Here is a 22,863-nt window from a genome sequence, read left to right as displayed (position 1 = left end):
CGAGTTTTCTAATTGGTCATTAGTTATAGAAAATGATGGTGTTTACAAGTAAATTATATTACCTGCATAGCTCTCTCCTGTGATAAAGAAATCCCTATTTTTATACTCGGGGAATTTGTCGAACCAGCGCTGAAGGAACTCGATATTATCTCGTGCTACAAAGAAGAGAATCGGAACATGATCAGAATGTACAGCGAAAACCTGTGAAGCGAAAACCTGTGATATAATTTCGGGTTATATTTTGTTGGTTGAATGAGGATTGAGGAAGTCATGTGAAGCGAAAACCTGTGATATCGTCGTTCACGAAGCCATAGAATGATTTGTTTGCTGAGTAGGAGAAGCCTACTCCTGCAGGTGACTCCAAGTATAGCATATTTGCTTCTGCAAAGATTATATGAACAGGAGAAAATCCATCGTAATTAGTATCAAACTATCAATGTTACGTGAATAATCGGGAGCAGAATCTAATTAAGAACGAATGTGATACAATTGTGATCACTTAAAGACTAATTTAATGGATTAATTACCTCTATTCCAACTAAAATCGTTCTTGAGTAAAATGTCTCCGCTTGGTTGAAAAGGTCCGTTCTCGTTGAAAGCTCCAACTCCAACAGATGAACAACCAGGACCTTCACTTTAAACTCACAAAGCTCAGTTATTTGGTTTGTAATTGTACTACGCAACACGTATTCATCAATGTATAAAATGTTACAAAAATAGGCGTCACTAAGTTGGCTGAAGCAGTAAGAGCCAAGGTTCTAAAAGACGCTAGGCGTTAGTCGGGCGGCGGGTTGGGACCTAGCGCCTAGACGGGGTCTAGGCGGGCGCTTAGGTGGACTAGGCGGATTTAAGTAAATCTGTTATATTTCGTGTAAATAAGTGTTTGTTTATACTTAAAATATATATAATTTCATCATAAACTACAAAATAGATTGACATATATATTATGAAGTATTGGAACATAACGAAAACATGGGGAACAAGCATATAATGTGTATTTAACTATTCAGCAAGTCTCTTACAATTTATTGAAAAAAATAAAATACAAAATGAAAGTTATCTATTTTCTGTCTAAGTGAGTCGCAACTAAGTGGGTGCCTAGACGGGTCTGGACGGGCTAGGAGGGTGCCTCAGCAGGTTTAGGCACAATTTCTTAATTTTCAAATGCCTAGGCATTAATCGGGACGATGACTAACCGCCTAACGCCTAAACGGCATTAGGCCGGAGATTTTTAGAACAATGGTGTAAGAGCAAAAACAAACAACGCATGAAATTTTTCCCGTAGGGATTATATTTGAAATTGGATTTGGATGGAAGCTCACCTCCATTGAGCCAAAGAACAAGAGGCTTTGAAGCAGGATCAGTTTGTGCTTCAACAAAGTAGTAAAAAAGAGATCTCTCTTGCTTTTCATCCACAGTTACATATCCTGCATGTTGCTGGAAGTTGACCTGTGGTTGACCAGGCAACCTTGTGATTTTATCAGCTTCTTGGAAGGAGTGTGCCGTGGAAAACGCTTGGATGACAGTTGCAAAGACTACGGCGACGACGACGACACTCCCTCGTCGAGGCTGCATCATGAGAGAGGGGGAGAGAGAGAGAGAGAGAGGCAGCGAGCTTCACATATGAATTGTGGTGTGGGATGGTACAATATAAAGATTTTTTCTCGATTTTATCTGGTACCAGCTAGCTAAGTTGTTATCTGAAATACTCGTAAGACTACGGGTACATACGCCGTATGATTTCTCATGGACGGTTCAGATTCAAATAATGCAAGAGAATACATATAGTGGTCCAGTGTCACCAACAACTACTAGTACGGGTAAACGGGTCGAATTCGAATCTGAATTTATTTATGGGGTGTGCTATCCACACACTTCATTTTACTTCTCACAGAACCTTGATAATTTATGTCCGTTGATTTTCTTCAATTCATTCGATCCGACAGCCGAAAATTAAAAAGGTGAATTCTACTACTACTAGTACTACTACTTGAGTCATGGAATCGAAGAATCCGATGAATACTACTTCGTTCTTGATAAATTTATCTTGCACACCTCCCTCTCTTATTTCACTACAAATTACAGTCTTGCTAGAAACACAGGAAAATAAACCTAAAGGGTTCTCGAAAGAGGAAAATAAATCTAAAGGGTTCTCTTGAAAGAGGAAAATAAACCTAAAGGGTTCTCAAAAGAGGAAAACAAACATAATCTGCATAACTGTCATTGGGAAATTGTCAAAGGCCTGAATCGTATCCTCCAATGGTGATCGAATATCTTGCCTCACCGAGTATATGGTGTGCCTCAATGCAAAGTGACACGTACAAATTTTCCTGCAAGGGGTTCTGTTTTAGCAGCGAACAATCTAAGAATTGAAACAGGTTATGTTATTATGCATCATCATAAGAAGTAAGAACTAGCGAGAGGACATCGATGTATGTTATTGGTTTGAAATACATGGCGCTTTGTATAAGTTGCCTATTAAACATAATCTGCATAACCTTCATTAGGAAACTGTCAAAGGCCTGAGTCTTAATCTCCAATCGTGATTGAATATCTTGCCTCACCGAGTATATGGCGTGCCTCAATGCAACGTACCACGTACAAATTTTCCTGCAAAGGGTTCTCTTTTTAGCCGTGAACAATCGAAGAATTTAAACATGTTATGTTTATACGTATCATTAGAAGTAAGAACGAGCGAGATGATGTAAATGTACGTTATTGGTTTGAAATACAACACGCTTTGTATAAGTTGGCTATTAACCATGCTCATTTTGTTCACAGGTCCAGTGGATTCGACGAGTTGGGTGCCATGTACCGGACTCATCCTTAAAGTTAATAACTCAGACGAACATTTTCGATTTCTGCTGGAGTGTCAAATAAACTCTTTTTAACATATGGGAGAAGTTTTATTCGGATGTTGCCGGTCATTCCTCCAAATGTCCGATTTTCTCACAATTTGTTCACGCGTAAGAAATGAATATATATGCTTCTTCTTGATTTCTGCAATTTGGTCAGTTAGTACTTAGTGATGGCTTTTGGCAGTGGCTTTCCTCTCAGAAATGAGGCAAACATAAGTAGTGATCTCTCTGGCTGCGAAATTGGAGCTTCATGGCCTGCTCCTCTTATGGTAGCGTAAGATAAAGCGTCACTGTATACTTGTGTCCATCCAGCAACCTGAAAAGTTAGAAATTTATAAGGGATAAAAACTGCTAAGACCACAAGTAGATAGTCCGAATTTTCCACTGATATTATATTCACGAACCGACCTGTTTTTCTTGAACCCAGACACTGTAAGGCACATTCGTTTGTAGCCCCAAGTCCTTTGCCAATCCGTTCACCAGTGTCCGTGTACTCATTAGTGGAATAGCAGAATCTTGATCTCCACTGTAAAAAACATGTAAGATGTACTTTTAAGTACACTTTCTAAAAGACTAAGATTATCAGAGATGGCAAGAGTTTTGATTTGTACAACGGTGAGACTCATCACCTGTAAATTAAAACCCGAATTCCAGACTTGACAAGGTCACCTAAAACTGGAAGCATCGGTGTTTCCAGGTTTTTCATGTCATACTGGATGACAACTCTGCTGTAAAAGAGGATAATCAAAGTTAGAAGCACAGTAAACAAAAAAGAATTGCTGCACAGGGAACATTTCTTCAATCTTTGAATAGTTTGGAATATAATTGGAACTCTTTTCATGTTTTGATTCATCTTCGGAACCGACTATGTTTATGTGCATCAGTGATTCAAATGAGATGAGATGATTACTTGCTGCAAGTTGTCCAATTTGTGACTCGGGCATGAAGCACCTCCTGTACATCTGGTCGGTTTAAGTATGTAACTGTTTCATCTCCGATACAGACATCTATCTTCTCTGTTTTTCGCTGCAGATGTGATCAGTGAGTTGGAAGTTTGTATATTAACATAGAGAAATTGAAAGAAATGAAAGGAGAAAATACCAAGGCTTACCAGTTGGAAAGATTGAGCCTTGACCGATGATAAACAGACATTGCGAGTAACGTCATATTGGTTGATCACATGGTCAGGGACTTCACTTTCAAATTGGTTCGCTACTGCATCACAAGCAGGGCTAAGCGGACCACCACGAATGTCTATCTGTCTAACAATTTCAGAAAAGTTACAGACTGAAGTCAAATTTTCGAAGGTCGCATCCGATATTAATCCATGAGACCACCAGTACTCTGCTTGTGCGTTTTTATCAGAATTGAATTCTAAAAGAGGATTGCCAATCTGCAAGCAAAAAAAGCTCAAGCGTGACATCTTCTTCGAAAACACCAACTCCAAAGTTACTTCACTTTTTCGATTCTCATTTGCTTACTGCTATTGCTTTCAGATTGAACTTCAGTTTTGATTGGATAATGAGTTGTGCAAGCTGTGGAACATAGTGGCCTGGCAGTGACAGAATGGAATTTTTTAGAAGCACGTCGTAAGTTTGTACCTTTCGAGTTTTCTAATTGGTCATTACTGATAGAAAATGATGGTGTTTACAAGTAAATGATGTTACCTGCATAGCTCTCTCCTGTGATAAAGAAATCCCTATTTTTATACTCAGGGAATTTGTCGAACCAGCGCTGAAGGAACTCGATATTATCTCGTGCTACAAAGAAGAGAATCGGAACATGACCAGAATGTACATGTTTACTATTTTCGGGTTATATTTTGTTGGTTGAATGAGGATTGAGAAAGTCATGTGAAATGAAAACCTGTGATATCGTCGTTCATGTAGCCATAAAATGATTTGTTTGCTGAGTAGGAAAAGCCAACTCCTGCAGGTGACTCCAAGTACAGCATATTTGCTTCTGAAAAGATTAAACACGAGAAAATCCATCATAATTAGTATCAACATTACGTGAATAATCCAGATCAGAAGCTAATTAACAATTACAGTGACACAATTGTGATCACTTAAAGAGTAATTTAATGGATTAATCACCTCTATTCCAACTAAAATCGTTCTTGAGTAAAATGTCTCCGCTTGGTTGAAAAGGTCCGTTCTCGTTGAAAGCTCCAACTCCAACTGATGAACAACCAGGACCTTCAATTAAAAGTCACAAAGCTCAATTATTTGGTTCGTACTATGTAACACACATTCAATAATGTATAAAATGTTGCAGACGCAAGCGTCACTAAGTTGGCTGAAACAGTATGAATAACAAAAACAAATAACATGTAAAATGTTTCCGGTAGGGATTATATTACTTGATACTGGATTTCGATGGAAGCTCACCTCCATTGAGCCAAAGAACAAGAGGCTTGGAAGCAGGATTAGTTTGTGCTTCAACAAAGTAGTAAAAAAGAGATCTCTCTTGCTTTTCATCCACAGTTACATATCCTGCATATTGCTGGAAGTTGACTTGTGGTTGACCTGGCAACCTTGTGAATTTATCCGCTTCTTGGAGGGAGTTTGCCTTGGAAAACGCTTGGATGACAGTTGCAAAGACTGCGGCGACGATGACGATACTCCATCGTCGAAGCTGCATCACGAGAGAGAGAGAGAGAGGGAGGGAGCTTCACATATGAATTGTGGTGTGGGATGGTACAAGTATATAAGGATCTTATCTCGATTTTATCTAGGCCTGGGCACGGTTCGGTACCGAGATGGTACCGAAACCGAACCCATAGTAAAATTTTGGTACGGTTCAGTACGGTATGAATGGTTGTACCGACTTAGTACAGAACCTAATAGGTTCGGTTCGGTTAGGTCTAGGTATAGGTTTGGTTCGGTTATGGGCCTTTAAGGAACAAGGCCTGTTTTAGTGTTTTTCAGTTTTTGTGAAAAAAAATGCCCAAATCAGTTTTTGGCCCAAAATTAACAAAGTGCACAGTGCACATGACTAAATTGTTCAGCTTATCCATACCAACAGAGTCTCCCTGCTTCTGAGATGATGGATATAGTGAAAACATCCATCCCAAAATTAACAAAAGCAAAAGTCAGACTAATCTGACTAATCTGAGCATATAGATGCAACAAAAATTGAGTTCTCCCTTCTGCTAGCCTGCTACATGACTAATCTGAGCATACAAAATTCAATCCAACAACAAAGTTCAAGTAAATGCATTAGTACAAACCAAAATGAAAAATCAAAGTTCAAGTCAAAGCCTTATGGCATTAATAAAATCCAAATGTAATAGCAAACATCAAACTAAATGCCTTAATAACTAATAAGTTCAATTCATATAAAATAAAAGCAATTACCCCTTCGAGACGCAGCAAGGGTCCAACAGCCACCCCGTACGTTTGATGAACAAGTAAGAACACAGAATCGAATCGATAGTATTTAGTTTGATGACCCGTACAGAATCCAAATTGAACCAGTTCTTTTCAATTGAAGCTAGACAGATTGGGATCATTTTCATCCCATTAATAAAAGCAATCGATAGTATCATCCAATATGGCGATGGTAAAACAACGGAAGGATTACAATGTTAAAGACCCCCAATTTCAGAGAAACCCCCAAGTTCAAATGCAAACAAATTCAGAGAAAACCCCAATTTCAGAGAAACCCCCAATTCCAATCCCAATTACATTAGTGTTAAAGATTGAGGTTAACTACATCAAAACTACAAAATCCAGCGACAAATTAAAACCCTAATCTTACAATTTCAGAGAAACCCTCAATTCCAATCCCAATTTGAATCTAAAAATTAAAACCCTAATTTTATAAAATGCAAACAAATTCAAGAAATTGACTTACCATGAGAGAAGACGAAGTCACGATGGTTGTGGTGGAGGTGAGACCGTGAGAGAGATTGGAGAGGAGGAGGAGTGGACGGCCGGCGACTGAGAGAGACGGAGTGAGAAAAGTGAGAGTCGGAAGAATTCAATTCTCAGATATTTGATAGGCATCGAGTGCGACGAGTGGCAACTAAGGACCAATAGGGATTTTTTGCCCAGCCCCAATTTTATCGAGTGCGACGAGTGACAAATTGTCCAAGAGCGTGTAAGACGAATTGTCCAAGAGCTCAGAGCACTTCCACCGGAAGCAAAAGAGGCCGGCACCCAGTGGAAAAAACAGGCTGGGACTCAGCCAATCCACTCCAGCCCTTGGAATAAACCGGCATCTAGCCCAATCCAGTCTTCAGGCCAGCCTAAAATCGACTGACCAAGGGACCGGCCCATTTGCATTTTTGCGCTGGCGCGTGGCCTTCACGCGCGTGTGGGCGCGAGTAAGAGACAAGAAATCAGAGGCGGGGCCTGTTGACATGCGCACTCAAATGGCACCCGGGCTAGGCGACATAGCCCACTCTATGCCGTTGGATTTCCAACGGTAAAAACAATTTGAATTTCACTTTTAAACTGGACCGTCCAATCACATATCAACGGTCATAAATTATGAAAAAAAAATTTAAAATACAGAAAAATTTAAAAAAATTTAATTTTTTTTCCTATAAATACATAACCCTTATCTTCCACCTTACACCACATTTCAATATTTTCTACACTTTCTACGCTTTCTACATTTCAATATTTTGTACACTTTGAGAGAAAAAAATGACTTCGTGGAAGCTCACTGAAGATGTAACGTTGTGTGAATGGGTTCACACTACTCATGACCCAATTACGGGTAATGATATGGATAAACGAGAAATGTATAGTAAAATTACGAAAGCGTTTTGCGATGTACATGGAAAAGACACCAGAACTAGTCAAGGTCTTCAAGGTCGTTGGAAAAAACTCAACGCATCCTTTACTTGTTGGAAAAACGTCATCTCTCATGCTTTCGGTAATCTGCATAGTGGGACAAGTTTAGCGGATTAGATGACAATATTTTTATTTATTTATATGCATTTCACATGCATCAATATTTTAATTTATTTAATTTCTTATGTAATTTTTATGTAATTTATATGCATTCCACCTGCTTCAATATTTTAATTTATTTATTTGTGTTACGCGGGCGTGGGCGCGAGTAGGAGACAAGAGATCAGAGGCGGGGCCTGTTGACAGGCGCACTCAAATGGCACCCGGGCTAGGCGACGTGGCCCACTCTATGCCGTTGGATTTCCAACGGTAAAAACAATTTGAATTTCACTTTTAAACTAGACCGTCCAATCAATATCAACGATCATAAATTATGAAGAAAAAAAAATTAAATACAAAAAATTTAAAAAAAAATTAATTTTTTTTTCCTATAAATACATAACCCTCATCTTCCACCTTACACCACATTTCAATATTTTCTACACTTTCTACACTCTCTACATTTCAATATTTTGTACACTTTGAGAGAAAAAAATGACTTCGTGGAAGCTCACTGAAGATGTAACGTTGTGTGAATGGGTTCACACTACTCATGACCCAATTACGGGTAATGATATGGATAAACGAGAAATGTATAGTAAAATTACGTGCCAGTATGGCTCTTGCAATGAAGTATACCACTGAACGATCAATTCATTGTAACGTTTATCCCGTTTCAACAGCTCGTGTTGCACCGGATCTTCTGTCCGGTCATGAGCACAATGGATTTGTTTTCTTGAGTTGTTCATCGGATCCGGCTCGTATTCATCGACGACATCATAATCATACTCATCTTCAACAATCATGTTGTGGAGAATAATACACGTTATCATGGTGGATCGAAGAGCCTCGACATCAAACATTTTAGCTACAGCCCCGACAATCGCCCAACAAGCTTGCAGGATACCAAAACAACGCTCGACATCCTTCCTACACCCCTCTTGACATCTTGTGAAGTGTTTTTCTTTTTCACTATGTGGATGTGGCACTGTTTTGACAAATGTTGACCACCTTGGGTAAATGCTATTTGTAAGGTAGTATGGTCCCTCATATTTATTACCATTAACCCAATATGTGCATCTTGGCTATTTTCCTTGCAGCAGTTCGTCGAACACTGGAGATTGGGCAAAGACATTTATGTCATTCTTAGCTCCTGGAACACCAAAAAAAGCATGCCAAATTCATGTATCAAATGAAGTCACCGCTTCCAAAATGATGTTTTTGGTTACTTTTATGTCGCCATAAGCTCCTTGTCACGCACTTGGACAGATTTTCCAAGTCCAATCATGCAAAGGAAGCCTCGCATCTCACCCTTCCTCATAAGCCTTCGCATGTCCCTTGGCGTGGGTTTCTGGAGGTACTCATTGGTGTATAGGGCTTCAATTGCAGAGCAAAACCGCATCAAGGACTCCAAAACAGTTGTTTTTCCCATCCTTGCGATCTCATCCACTTGATATGCAGATGCTCTATATGCAAAATTCGCAAGGCAGCCGTCATGATTTTGTCGAACAAACTTCGTTGCATTCTAAAAACATGATCAAGGAATACGTTGTTGGGAATAAAATAATCTTCCAATAGATCTTTACCTCGTATTTCCCTTCTTCTATCGATGTTTGTGACACGTCTGGGTTTGGCTATCTGACCCACCGCTTCCATGACATAGCGGGAATGTGAGGTCTTATGCCTTCTATGGTGATCATTCTCATCCTCCTCCATTGTGAAAGCCTCATCTCCACCTCCACCTTCCTCGAGATTGACCAATTCTTCCTGTTGTGCCAACAACATTTTCTGTTGCTCCTGCAACTATTTATACACTCTCCTTGAAAAAGACATTGTAAGAACTTAAGATTGGAAAACGGTGAAGAAGGATTATGAGCTAAAAAAAAGGATTGAGTTTGATGTGAGGATGGATGTAGGGATGTAGGGTTTATATGTACAAAAAAAAAAAAGGATGAGGTTCTGGATAATGTCACATGGCACTACGTGATTAGTTGAAAATCTTATCGAAATTTTAGCTAAATTATTGTAAACAGGAAGTGACACATGGCGCGGCGAGATTGGTTGAAAATCTTATCAGAAATCTATCCACAAAATAGTACGTTCGGATAATGACATGTGGCGTCACAATATTGGTTGAAAATCTTATCGACATCTTGGCTAAATTATTGTAAACAGAAAGTGACATGTGGCGTGTCAGGATTGGTTGAAAATCTTAACGGAAATCTATTCACAAAATAGTATGTTCGGCTAATGACACGTGACGTGATGAGATTGGTTAAAAATATTATCCGAAATTAAAACAATTTTTATTTATTTATTATTTTATAAAAAAATTAATAATATTTTAAATGGACTGGGTGCCAAATTTTTTTTGGGTGGAGATGCTTTGGTCTATTACTGTTTATCGGGGTTTATTGCTGACACTGTTTTTTTAGGGGTGGAATTGCTCTCATGTATCCAACATACGCGTAATCTGAAATACTCGTAAGACTACATGTACGATTTCTCTTGGACGGTTCAGATTTAAATAATGCAAGAGAATACAACTACTACTACTACCGGTAAACGGGTGGAATTCGAATCGGATTTTATTTATAATAAGATTAAGGGTGCGTTTGTTGCGCCGGACTGTCTCGGACTGGACTAGCTGCAGGGACTAAGCTGGATTGGCTTAGACTGGACTAAGCTGGACTAACTTAGTGAAGCGTTTGGTGCAGTCTCGGACTAAGAAGCAGGATAATAAAAAAAGAACTGTTAAACCTAAACTTGTGCTGTAAGGAACAAGATTTTCTAAGTTAAACCTAAACCACCCCCAACAGTTTCATCAGTCTAACCCAAATTTGTGCTGTAACAGGATCAGCACTCTCCTATTTGGGCAGAGCTTAATATTAAGATTCAGAATCCAAGCATCTTATGATTTCCCATTTTTTGAATTCAATAGCTCAGTTCACTTAAGAAACAACATTCTGGCAAGGGCACTTGTGGGTTTAACTCATTTTCGATTTCCAACAAGAATTCATCATACACAAAGCAGCTTGAAGCATCAAATTACACTTGTGGGTTTAGCTCATTTTCGAATTCCAACAAGAATTAACAATACACAAAGCTTAAAGCATCAATTGCACTTGTGGGTTTAACTCATTTTCGACTTTCGACAAGAATTAACAATACACAAAGCTTAAAGCATCAACTTGCACTTCTGGGTTTAACCCATGTTCGATTTCAGACAAGAATTCACCATACACAAAGCTTAAATCATCAAGTGAACTTGTGGGTTTAACTCATTTTCGACAATTAACCCATTAAACCAAAAGCATAACGCATCAAAATTCATTCTTAAACCCTAAGTCCCAGATACAGAAAACACACATACTTGAGGGAAGCCTGGTGAACCGGGAGAGAAGACAACGAAGAAGAGGAGGAGGAAGGATCCATGGGCGACATCTCGAGCACGGCCCGATTGTTGTCGACGACGGGGCGGTACTTGTGACCCCTCTGGCCACGGAACTCGTCTTCCGCACCGGCTTCGACGGGACGCTGAGATGAGGATGAAGGGAAGGCAGCGATGAGGACGAAGGACGAAGGGAAGGCAGCGATGAGGACGAAGGGAAGATCTCTCTCGGTTTGCTCTAGCTTACGAGTCCGCCCAATTTTGGGGTTCCTCGCGAAGAACGGCTAAGGAGGTCGTTAGTCCACGCGAGTCCGGGTTAAGCTCATTAAAGCTAATCCGGATGCACACCAAACACAGAACTATAGTCTAGTCCAGTCCAAGCCTTGCTAATCCTGTCAAACAAACGTGCCCTAAAGGATTTGAATGTTATTCGGATCAACGGATTTGGATGCTATTCGAATCATCGGATCTGGATCAATCAGTCGGATCCTTATCGAAGAGTGAGCGGTGTTCTCTCGCGCGAGTCTCTAAAACTCAAAAACCAGAAGCGGAGAAGAAAAAATTGCAGTTACAATCGCAACCCGTCCCCACACTTTCAGTTGGCAATCCACAACCGCCAAAGCAATGAGAGTTAATTCCGGCGATGCCCTCAGCAGCGCCGCCACCACTTCCTTCGCCACTGCAGCCGCCGCTTCCCGAGATGCCGAATCCCTCTTCCGCTCCAAACCCATTTCCGAGATCCGCGCCGTCGAGTCCACCACCCGCACCCAGATCCAGTCCAAGAAGGAGGAGCTCCGCCAACTCGTCGGCACACGCTACCGCGATCTCATCGACTCCGCCGATTCCATCGTCCTCATGAAGCGCTCCTCCCACTCCATCTCCCAAAACCTCTCTTCCGTCCACACCTCCATCAATTCCCTCTCCTCCGCCTCCTCCGCCTCCCCTCCCGATCCCTCCCGCCACGACCCGACCCGCCACCGCATCTATGGCATTGCCTGCCGAGTCAAGTACCTCGTTGACACTCCCGAGAACATCTGGGGCTGCCTCGACGAGTCCATGTTTCTCGAGTCCGCCGCGCGCTACGTCCGCGCCAGCCACGTGCACTCCATCCTCGCCCTCCCCGGTCAGGTGCGCTTCCTCTCCAACTTCCCTCTCCTCCAGCACCAGTGGCAGATCGTCGACAGCTTCAAGTCCCAGATCTCTCAGCGCGCCCGCGACCGCCTCTTCGATCGAGAGCTCCGATTGCCCATCTCCTCCTACGCCGACGCCTTGGCCGCCGTCGCTTTGATCGACGACCTCCGGCCCGAGCACGTCCTCTCCCTCTTCCTCGACAGTCGCAAGTCGTGGGTTTCCGGGATACTCAACGCTTGTCGTCCCGATGCTCAGTGCTCCGACGTCGTTTCAGTGCTGTGCGAGGCTCTGAGGCTGATTCAGGTGACTGTGGGGCAGGTTGGGGAGCTCTTCTTGCGGGTGTTGAACGACATGCCGTTGTTCTACAAGGTGGTGTTGGGTTGCCCTCCTGCATCCCAACTGTTCGGTGGAATTCCCAATCCAGATGAGGAGGTCAAGCTTTGGAATTCGTTTCGGGAGAAGCTCGAGTCCGCCATGGGAATGCTGGACAAGAATTACATTGCCAATGCTTGTTGCTCTTGGCTTAACGACTGCGGAGGCCAGATGGTGGATAGGATCAACGGGCGGTTCCTCATCGATGCAATTGGCAGCGGCCATGAGCTCGCCTCGGCTGAGAAATTGATTAGGGAGACGATGAACAGCAAAGAGGTATTAGAAGGGAGCTTGGAGTGGCTCAAGAACGTTTTCGGGTCTAACATTGACCTGCCATGGAGTAGAATGAGTGAACTTGTTCTCGGAGATGATTCAGATCTCTGGGACAGTATCTTCGAACCTGCATTTGTTGCCAGGATGAAGGTGATTGTGGCATACAGGTTCGAGGATCTCATGAAGGCGGTGAACATTAAGGATGGTGAACCCATTGATTTCCTTGGTGCTGGTGGTGGAGTTTGGTTTGTAGAAACCAAATCGAATAATGCTAAGAAAGGTACTACTAGTGCTTTGCCTTGTGAAGAGAATTGTCTCAATTTCTATTTTGGTCCTCAAGTGAGTGGAATTCGGGATGCCGTGGATAGTAGCTGTAAGGATGTTCTTGATGACTTGCTGTGTTTCTTAGAATCGCCAAGGGCAGCTCTTAGGTTAAAGGATCTGGCACCGTATCTACAAGATAAGTGTTGCCTGACCATATCCAATATATTGGTGCAACTGAATAGTGAGCTTGATAATTTGGAAATTGGCAAAGACACGCAAGGGCCAATAACCGTTGACAGGGCACTTTTCATTGGGAGACTCCTGTTTGCATTGCAGAGCCACTCCAAACACATCCCCATCATTCTTGGCCCTCCAAGGTCTTGGGTAAACGTAACAGGTTCTGTAGTTTTCGATAAGTTCCCAGCCATGTCAAGACAATCTAGAGCTCCCACGGATTCTCCGGTTCTTGATAGCCCCTCAGGTTCTAAAAGGCACACTTCATCTGCTATTGCTGCATTGCTTGGAGCCAGCCAAAGTGCAAGCCCTAAATTTGAAGAGCTTAATTCAACTATGAAAGATCTCCGCATCCGAGCGCATGGTTTGTGGATGTCGTGGTTGTCCGATGAGCTTTCAGTTATTCTTTCCCGTGAACTTCAAAAAGATTATGCTTTGTCATCATCAACACCTCTGAGGGTAAGGAGCATTCAACACACTTTGCTCTCCGTTATTTCTTTCTTTATACGCTGTTTTTACATTTTAATCAGTATAAATGAAACGAACTGCAATCTTACGTGACTAGTAATCAACTAGTTGTTGAATGCCAACAAAAGTGTAAATGATCCTTCATTTCATCTGTTTCCTGCTGAGAAATAAGTGAAACTAAATAGGTTTAAGCGTTTGAGTCTAAACAACCTAATCTTGATACTGTAAGCTTCTCTTGATTATTATAATATGACAGTTAGCCCGTAAGTAGCTATAATTGGAGATAATTGCAAAATAGAACTAATGCAAGATATAACTTTTTGATATAGCATGTCTAGAACGGTAAAGAAACATTCGCCACAAAAATTTTGTCTGTAGTAGTTACAACGTAGGACGAATGTTGTGGTTTAAATGAACAGTCCTGAAGAAGTAAATTATGTAGTATGATTCAAACTTGGTTTTAAATCAAAGCCATGGCTCTGCTGAACATATAAGTGCACATTTTATTAGTATTCTTGAAGAGCAATTGGTGTTCATCCATCTGCTTTTGAAGATATTTGGTGCTTATGTTATTTTTAAGACTGAGTGGATTTTCTGTTACGCTGCGGTGTTTGTGGTCTGCTGAGTAGTGTTGACTGAATACGAATTACCTATTCTTATTTTTTATTGTTTGGGCAGGGTTGGGAAGAGACTGTTGTTAAGCAAGAGCAGTCTGATGATAACCAATCAGACATGAGAATATGGCTCCCATGCATGCCTTCTCTCTATATAGTCTCATTTCTATTTCGTATATGTGAAGAAGTTCATCGAATTGGAGGTCATGTTCTTGACAAAACAATTCTGCAAAAGTTTGCATTAAGATTGTTGGAAAAGGTATGTAGCTGAGCTTGAGATCTGACTTCTTATTTTCTGTATTCATCAATGTCTTGTTCATTTTTCCAATGAGTATATATGCATGACTACACCAAATTCCAAATCCAATCCATCCGTGTTTCTCAAGCTTGAATGGGCTTACATGCTACTAGACCAACAGGTCATTGGCCGGCCATCATACATGATTTTTGTTTCTATTACAGTTTTCTGTATACCTTTTCGTGATTTTACTATTGCTTAGCCTGAAGATTATCTTCTTATCTTGCAACCTCAGGGATGTTTAGTATTGATTTTGGTTTTTATCAACTAGTGCATTTGTATGTTTGTGCCCTTGTGTATCAGTTTTAATAAATTACATCTTGTCACTTGTTGCATTGAACTTTATTACCTCATGAAGTAGTTTATGTTTACTCTGCCATTCACAGAAAATGTGTGTTTTGTGTGTTCATTACCCCATTGTTTCTTCAGTATTGTTTTGATATATACTCTCAACTATTTTTCTTTGTTTCTTTAATATTGATTGCAATACTTTAATGTAGGTCATTGGTATTTATGGGGACTTCCTTTCTACAATAGAGGCTGGTGGATCTCAAGTGTCCGAGAAAGGAATTTTGCAAGTTCTGTTAGATTTGAGATTTGTTGTTGATGTCCTTTCTGGGGGTGATTCTAATCCGAGTGAGGAGTCATCTGTATACCTAAAGACAAAAAGTCCTTTCAGACGGAAGCAGGACCAAAGCCACGTGAAATCTGCCATTAGAGAGCGTTTTGATGGGTTGATAAATCGTCTTTCGCAAAGATTGGATCCCATAGACTGGCTTACGTAAGTTAATTTATTCTTGTGAATAAAAAGTTAGAAATCTAAACAAATATAATGAACTTCCAGAAGTGTGGACATGAGACTGGTGTCTCAATTCATGCATCTTTCTCCCATATTGTTTTGCTTAAAGGGTTATCTCTGGTGGTTGTCTTCATAGAGAAATGAATATTCAGGAGTGAGAAGTTGATCTCTTGTGTAGCTAGTCATGACGTTATGATCACAAGGGAAACTGAGGATTTGGATCATAAATAGAAAAGCATGGGAAATTAGGACAATGTATTCTATGGAACATAATTCAACTAGTGAATCATCTATAGTGGAACCACAACTCTAGTGAGTTTCTATTATAGCATAGAAGTCGTGCTTATAGTAGCACTAGGTTTTGAATTATTGTATTATTAGTCATTTTGTATAACTATTTAGGCATTTTGACTTTGTGTATTTTATCACATTATCTCATTTTAAGGTATGAGCCGTATCTTTGGGAAAATGAGAAGCAGTCCTACCAACGCCATGCTGTCCTCTTTGGATTCTTTGTTCAACTTAATCGCATGTACACAGATACTGTTCAAAAACTTCCTACTAATTCGGAATCCAATATCATGAGATGCTCTTCAGTTCCTCGCTTCAAATACCTTCCAATCAGGTTAGTGTTTCTTGAAATTTCTACTTTGTTAGTTGCTACATTATATGGTATGCACAACGCGTGTTACTATATACTGAACTGTATAAATTGGGTTGCACGGGCTGATTCGGTACATACGACTGTTTCTATTAGTGTTTCCCAGTTTTAACTATGTCCAAAAATATTCATTGCCAATGGGTATCTTCCTCAATAATGGGTTCTAAGCTTTGACTTTATCTTGGTGTTCCAGTGCTCCAGCATTGTCTTCAAGAGGGACAGCTAAGGCATCCATTCCAACCTCTTCGGACGATATTTCTTCAAGAAGTCCCTGGAAGGCTTATACAAATGGAGAGCTTTCTAGCAAGCTTGATTTGGACGATAACGCGAGTTTTTCTGCAGTGCCAATCTTTAATTCTTTGATGCAGGCAAGGCTGTCTATCTCTTTAGATTTTCTTGTTACAAGTTTTTCCTATTTCCATAGTTGCATTCTGAAAACTTCTGTTTCATGTTGGAATAGCGATGCATTTGTTGTTTGAAATGTGAATATTTCTGGTTCTCATGTTTTGGGGACGCATAGTAAGACACATAGTTAAAACATGTAACGCAAGACATTTTCAGTTCACACTATTAGGTTTGATTATAACAAGTAAATTTTCTGGATAGTAATGAGATAAAAGAGCGTGTCAGGTCTGTAAGCATGGATTGCACACAGCATACCTCTTGTTTTTCTGATATCACCACATGATTTCTCTTTGCTAGCCTTCTGTGTATAGGAAATTAATACAGAAACTGTTCCATTTGGTTGGGATATTAAGATATCCGGGTTGTGAAAATGATATTCGCTATGATTGGCAGGCTGGAAGTAAATTCGGAGAGAGCTTAAAACTAGGATCCATGCTAACAGATGGGCAAGTGGGCATATTCAAGGATAGATCAGCGGCTGCCATGTCGTCAATTGGTGACATTCTACCTTCCCAGGCTGCAGGTCTTCTATCATCGTTCACAGCTTCCAGATCATACTCTTGATTGCCTTCAGAATCCTTCAGTCTCGTCTTCATTTGGGCACATATAAGTAATCTAGGGCTGTGAAGAGAAACAACGGAGTCTCACCAAGCATGAGATAATGGCTCGGAGTTTGCAGTACTTAATTTGAAACCTGATAGAAGAGGTATGCAATTATGAAACCCTAAATTTTGGGACGAGGATCAGGTGGGAGATTAGGAAAGTTAAGATATGAGAGGTTGAGTAACCCTAGTTTGAAGCTTTGGGAGCTTTATTCTTTTCTAAATTTGATTAGTTTTTGCCACCATAGTTTTTCGTCGGCATCTATTGCTATAAACTTTGATTCTTTTATGTGTTTAGATTTCCCCTTTGGGTGAAATTTGTGTTTCCGCTTGTCTTCAACATTGTTCGTAGCTTGGGGTTTCGCTTTTAAAGTTGGCTGTTAGTGTTCCGAAAGACTTAAGAGATAGGTGAGTCATCCTTGTGTAAAGAGGAGAGGTAGCTGAAAGTATGGTCCATTTGTTTCTTCAATGCCAGTCTACTGTCTAAGGCTTCTGCTCAATTTGTCTATGGAAGTTAACGCAATACTGAAGGAATCGGAGATGAGAACGATTCAGGTGTCTTGTCGACTTGGACAACGAGGATGCACGATATTGTTCGTGTTCAAATTCAATTATTCTCTACCATACTGGAACTCTGTTATGTAATTTTGTGTGTATAAATACTCTTAACATGTATTACTTAGGAGCCTTACATAAATGAATTTATAATTTTCTGGTTGTTGCATAGCTCTTTTGTTTTTGCAAAAAGCTTGGGGGGATATATGGTGCGTTATTACATTCAACTTCAACCAAGGACAAAATATAATTGATTCGGTTTGACACAAAAAATATAATCGAACCCACCAGCATAAAACGGTTTGGTCCGGATGTAACCAGCAAAAAACATATTTCAAAGAGTGTTAATTTTGTAAACATCGAAAGAGAGATTGTTTGTATTGATTGGTGGCAGAAAATGAAATGCGCAAGTCAATACAAGAAACTGGAGCCTGTGACAATTTCTCGTCTAAATCAAGCAAAGCATCTGCACAAAAGCAATAGATACAACTAATTTTCTCGGTCTGAAACAGACAGCATCCATTCCGTGCTTCAGAAATTGATCGACAGAAAACCGCAACTTCTCCGAGAGACACGAATGATTAACGAAAGCATTTGAAACGAAAAGATATAAACTCGAGAAAATTAGTCCGAACAAAATTGACAAAAGTCAGTTGCATGCATTTAACAGTTGCTGGTTTAGTTAGTCCCAATAAACTACTGTCAACTGTATTCAGTGTTCATCTCTATAGCTTACAAGATTCAAAAGTTAATTCAAAATGCAGAAACAGATAGTACCCAAGTGCTGCAGCAGCTAAGTTGCACGGAGAGGGATTGGCTTCACCGCACTTTGGATTCGACGAAATGCTGTTTTTACTCTTTCCTTGAGACCTTCGTTTTCACTCTCTACATCCCCGCTCTGTTTATCAAGCTGCGCCACATTCCCATCAACACTAATCACTAGTTTCCCGTTTTCTCCAGGCTTCACGTCGCCAAAAAGTGAAACAAGAAGTGCATGGATAACCTTTTCCGCCTTCTTCACATTCTCTTCCTCAGTTTTTATATCCTCTGATTCAACAATTACCTTGGGGACTTCTCGATTGATATTCAGAATAAGAGCAACAACGGAGTCTGACACCATGTCACTTATAGGATCCGACGCCCAATGCAGTGATATGTGTTTATCAGTATCCTGCTTCAAAGTCACCCGATCATGCACTCGCAGTGTTGGCACTCCAGATTCCTCATCCACTGAAGACTCTACACTCTTGTATATTTGCTTAAGCCGATGCTTTATCACAGTGAAGCCACTAGCATATGGAATAGTAATCCGTTGAGTGACATTTGCTGTGGACAGCTGTGAGAAGACATGAAGATCATCGGAAGCCATTATTTGATAACTGAAGCCTTTTTTAACCAGTAAACCGCTGACACTTTCACCAACTTCAGGGGTCTTCTCAGCAAGCCTTCCAATAGCTTTTGCCATTTTCTGGGAGTTAAAATACATTTCAACAGACTGACAATTCTTTGGGGTCAGGATTTTGGTGTTCCGATCAGCAAACTGGGTCACGAGCTTCTGTTTTAGCCTTCCCATCTCATTAGCTTCTCCATGAACTAGGATTATGTTAGGAGGCCTCAGCTCCTCCAAAAATGCACTAGTCTGAACAGAGTCTGCGTGGGCGGAGAATGAAATGTAATGCACCTGCATGTTGAGAGGTACCGAGAGTCCAGTCATACTAGTTACCTCTTTTGGTTCATTGATGATGGTTTTGGCTAGAGTCCCTTCTACCACATAACCTGGAATAACGCATGAATTTTTCTTATCAGTGCACCATTTATCGAAGAGCTGCCTTGACAGTCCACTCTGAAGACCACCAGGGCTTGCCATCACCACCGATGGACCTACATCTTTGAGATTCTCAATGCTCTTTAGTGGTGATATGTGCTTGAAAATGAAAGGATTTGACTTCGCATTGCGGATCCTATCGTTCATAGAAAGGGTGTATGTCTCGTATACAGACAAACATCTTTTAGCAAGTGGGGAAGCATAATAAATAGGAATATTGTGGAGCTCAGGATGGTTTGACCAATACTCATCAAGGATCAGGAGAAGTTCTTGGGCACGACCAAGTGCAAATACAGGAATCAAGACACGACCCCCTTGAGCGACAGTTGTGTGGATAACATCAGTGAACCGCTTCTCACGGATGTGCCGAGGTTGATGGTGCTGGACACCATAAGTGGATTCAATAATGCACACATCAGGGGAGAACTCTGGGGTCTCAGCAGCACGGAGATGCCGGTCTTCTTCACGTGAATAATCTCCAGTATAAAGAACTCTAACACCAGCTATATCAACCATAAACATGGCAGCACCAAGGACATGACCGGCAGTGTAGCACCAAAATCGAATGCCCTCAACCTCTACTGTCTGATGGAAATCAATAACCTGCAATTATCATGCATTGTTAATATTAATATTATCGTGAGAATATCATTCATGTCTTGTTGAGTTTAAACGATTAAGGATCCAATAACAGTATTCATGTTAAGTGTGCTGAATAGGATAAATGGATAATGACGTAAAAACGGTGAGGACTGAGAGTTCATCAATGACCTCAAATATTAATCAACTCAAAGTACAAATATCACCAACCGCCCAGTCCCCACCTGCAATATTAATTAAGTAAAAAAATGCCGACTGAAATGCATCTAAACATACAACCCCTATGAGACACATAAACTAATAGTTCTAGTAGTGATGGAGAAGTTTGGTTGGTTCAAAGTTCAAACCTGCATCATCGAGAACAAAATAAGTCAAATTTAATATAAATCTGTGATAGGTTGGTTATGTTGGAGACAAAACAGGTGGGGATGAAAACATAAGTCATGGGAGAACAACAAACCTCAATTTTATCCATCGAGGAATTTATGTCTTGCTCATCAAACAACATATCTTCAACTGAAACTTTGCTCACTTTTATATAATCCGTCAAAAGCAACTTGTAGATAGCCTTTGTAGCATAAGTCATAAAAACTCGGCCTTTGAATGTGGTCTATCAAAAGTTACAGAGATATTAGTCCCGTGGAGAACATAATACATACAAAATTATTGTACAAATCATTCAAAAAGTGAAAACCTTCTCAAGAAAGTAAGGTAGGGATGCAGCATGATCCAAGTGAAAGCTGCAAGCAAAAAGTATGACGTAATATTAGGATAATTGAATGAACAATCGTAACCAGAAGATTAGGACAGTTTTGCACATTAAATCAACTTGATAAAACTTTATTCTGAGATCTTGGTTTGTTCTATCTATGGTTTGTCCTAGATCATTTTGGTGTGGGAACTCTTTATTGCAAAAAAGTGGTATTGAGGATTTAGGTCTGTAAATTTAGTATTTGAGCTACCTTTCCGACATGAGATACAATCTTTTCAACTCATAAGAAAATCAAGGAAATAAGCATGAAATAGTCCCCAAAAAATGTTTAATACTTTATATGTTAAAAACCATTTTTTAGTCAGAGAAAAATTTGATCCCATGTAAGCGGCTCTCCTATTAGAATTTATTGCTCCTAACTCTAAACAAGAAATACAGAACGAAAGAGAGGTAAAGTACATTGCACTCAAGTTTCAACCAGAGTAAACACATAACAAATTACGAAATTTCTCAACCCAACGGGCCATGTCTGATATAATTTAGCAACAGCTTTCAACAAAAGCTCCAAAATTTGTATGTCAGTTGACTATCAATCAATTGATAAAACAAAACAAAAAACTCTAAACAACGATAAATACATACTGGGTTACGAGGAGGACATCAATTGTGGAAGGATCAATCTCATCAAAGTATGGCAAGGCAGCCATGCCCGAATAAGCAGGGTGAATTCCACAATCAAACTATCATTCATACGAAGGCGGCCACACAGCCACAAGTGCAAGAAACAAGAAAAAAAACAAAGTCAGGAGAGTGAACAAGATTAAATCCAGATCCAACACTCAAAAGAAACAACAACGCATTTGTGTGAATGGCAGCATACCATGACAGTTTTCCCTTTGAAGGTCATGTGCACGCAAGAGCGGCCGACTTCATTGCCAGCACCGAGCGGAGTAATGATCATTTTATCATCTTCTCTTGATACTGCAGGAGCCTCCCGCCGCTTAAGAGGCAGCGGCGGCGGGGGTTGTCCCATTGAAGCCATTTTTACCCAGAATGTGTGAAGCTCTGCAATCAAAATGATACATAAATGAATCAAAAGACTTAAAATTTCCAACCAAAAGTCACATTTTCTTGATTACCCATTTTTTTTCAGACCCTAATTCGAATTTACCCCATGTAAAATTCAATAAACAAATTGAAATTTTAGCTGAATTGAAGAGGAAAAGCAAAGAACATCGTACAATAAATAAAACCCAGAAGAGAAAATGTTCGAGTTCTTACCTAAGATTTCAGATGAAGAAGAAGGAAGAGACAGAGAGGGCTAAAAGAATTTCTGAGAATGCCTAAAACCCTAGAGAGAGGCAGAGAGAGGGAGGGAGGGAGTGTAAAATAAATGGAAAAAAAAATATTTGAAAAAATAAAAGGAGACGACCACAGTGGGAGTCGAACCCACGACCTTCTGATCCGAAGTCAGACGCGCTAATCCACTGCGCTATGCGGTCATATGAAAGAAGAGTGCAGCAAAAAGGATCTTATATTCAACTTTTCAATAAGCTACCTTTGTAACTGGTGCTGTGATGCTATCTCCACCTCTTTTTACCTTTTACACACTCCTCTCAATTTCCTGCCATTGGATCGAATAAACTGAAAAAGATCAATATGACAAAAAATAAAAGGGGTGTTTGAGAGGTAAAAATGGTGTGTAAATCATTGTTCTTCAAATACAACAACAAAGCATTTTCCCACTAAGTGGGGTCGGCTATATGAATACTAGAACGCCATTGCGTTCGGTTCTGTGTCATGTCCTCCGTTAGATTCAAGTACTCTAAATCATTGTTCTTCGGATGCTTTTATGTAATGTGTTACAAGATCAAATTGGGTTCGACTTCGATGCCCA

The 22,863-nt window shown here is 40.3% G+C and overlaps 3 protein-coding genes and 1 non-coding gene across 11 annotated transcripts in view; 1 reads left to right on the top strand and 3 right to left on the bottom strand.

Moving 5' to 3' along the window:
- LOC126631712 (serine carboxypeptidase-like 45) overlaps positions 1–7,064 on the bottom strand; it is a 70,674-nt gene extending 63,610 nt beyond the window's left edge. The window contains exons 1-11 of one of the 7 annotated variants that reach the window (XM_050301845.1): positions 6,717–7,053; positions 5,249–5,495; positions 4,955–5,056; positions 4,725–4,820; positions 4,526–4,618; positions 4,340–4,410; positions 3,970–4,251; positions 3,769–3,884; positions 3,488–3,586; positions 3,267–3,384; positions 2,701–3,174 (exon numbers count right to left, since the gene is read on the bottom strand). In XM_050301845.1, coding sequence (XP_050157802.1) covers positions 3,016–3,174; positions 3,267–3,384; positions 3,488–3,586; positions 3,769–3,884; positions 3,970–4,251; positions 4,340–4,410; positions 4,526–4,618; positions 4,725–4,820; positions 4,955–5,056; positions 5,249–5,495; positions 6,717–6,719 — 1,386 coding nt within the window. In that variant the 5' untranslated portion in view covers positions 6,720–7,053 and the 3' untranslated portion in view covers positions 2,701–3,015. Of the gene's footprint in view, positions 1–62; positions 156–285; positions 382–527; positions 630–1,322; positions 1,662–2,700; positions 3,175–3,266; positions 3,385–3,487; positions 3,587–3,768; positions 3,885–3,969; positions 4,252–4,339; positions 4,411–4,525; positions 4,619–4,724; positions 4,821–4,954; positions 5,057–5,248 lie in introns of those variants that run through there. The other 6 variants (XM_050301844.1, XM_050301842.1, XM_050301843.1 and 3 more) reach the window with 6 other exon arrangements.
- A 4,519-nt stretch (positions 7,065–11,583) lies between these two features.
- On the top strand, positions 11,584–18,000 carry LOC126631950 (conserved oligomeric Golgi complex subunit 1-like). 2 transcript variants are annotated; one of them, XR_007626514.1, is made up of 7 exons: positions 11,584–13,886; positions 14,574–14,768; positions 15,308–15,588; positions 16,052–16,231; positions 16,461–16,635; positions 17,066–17,378; positions 17,573–18,000. XR_007626514.1 is itself a non-coding variant. In XM_050302165.1 (6 exons), exons 1-6 carry the CDS (start codon positions 11,778–11,780, stop codon positions 17,234–17,236), a joined length of 3,111 nt encoding a protein of 1,036 aa, XP_050158122.1. In that variant the 5' UTR covers positions 11,584–11,777; the 3' UTR covers positions 17,237–18,000. The 2 variants fall into 2 exon arrangements, 1 of the variants encoding a protein (XP_050158122.1); XM_050302165.1 differs by having other exon boundaries at positions 17,066–18,000.
- Positions 18,001–18,468: 468 nt separating this feature from the next.
- On the bottom strand, positions 18,469–22,386 carry LOC126631951 (cleavage and polyadenylation specificity factor subunit 3-I-like). The gene is made up of 6 exons (XM_050302166.1): positions 22,248–22,386; positions 21,847–22,031; positions 21,609–21,706; positions 20,949–20,994; positions 20,715–20,864; positions 18,469–20,257 (listed from the first exon to the last, which is right to left on the bottom strand). The coding sequence occupies exons 2-6, from the start codon at positions 22,006–22,008 to the stop codon at positions 18,623–18,625; spliced, it is 2,091 nt and encodes a 696-aa protein (XP_050158123.1). The 5' UTR covers positions 22,009–22,031; positions 22,248–22,386; the 3' UTR covers positions 18,469–18,622.
- Positions 22,387–22,394: 8 nt separating this feature from the next.
- On the bottom strand, positions 22,395–22,468 carry TRNAR-UCG (transfer RNA arginine (anticodon UCG)). The gene has a single exon. It is a non-coding gene; the product is annotated as a tRNA-Arg (tRNA).
- Positions 22,469–22,863: the final 395 nt, after the last annotated feature.

This window comes from Malus sylvestris, chromosome 8, assembly GCF_916048215.2.
Source record: "Malus sylvestris chromosome 8, drMalSylv7.2, whole genome shotgun sequence".
Taxonomy (NCBI): Eukaryota; Viridiplantae; Streptophyta; class Magnoliopsida; order Rosales; family Rosaceae; genus Malus; species Malus sylvestris.
The sequence above is the reverse complement of the archived record's forward strand: the minus strand, read 5'-3'. Positions and strand labels throughout refer to the sequence as shown.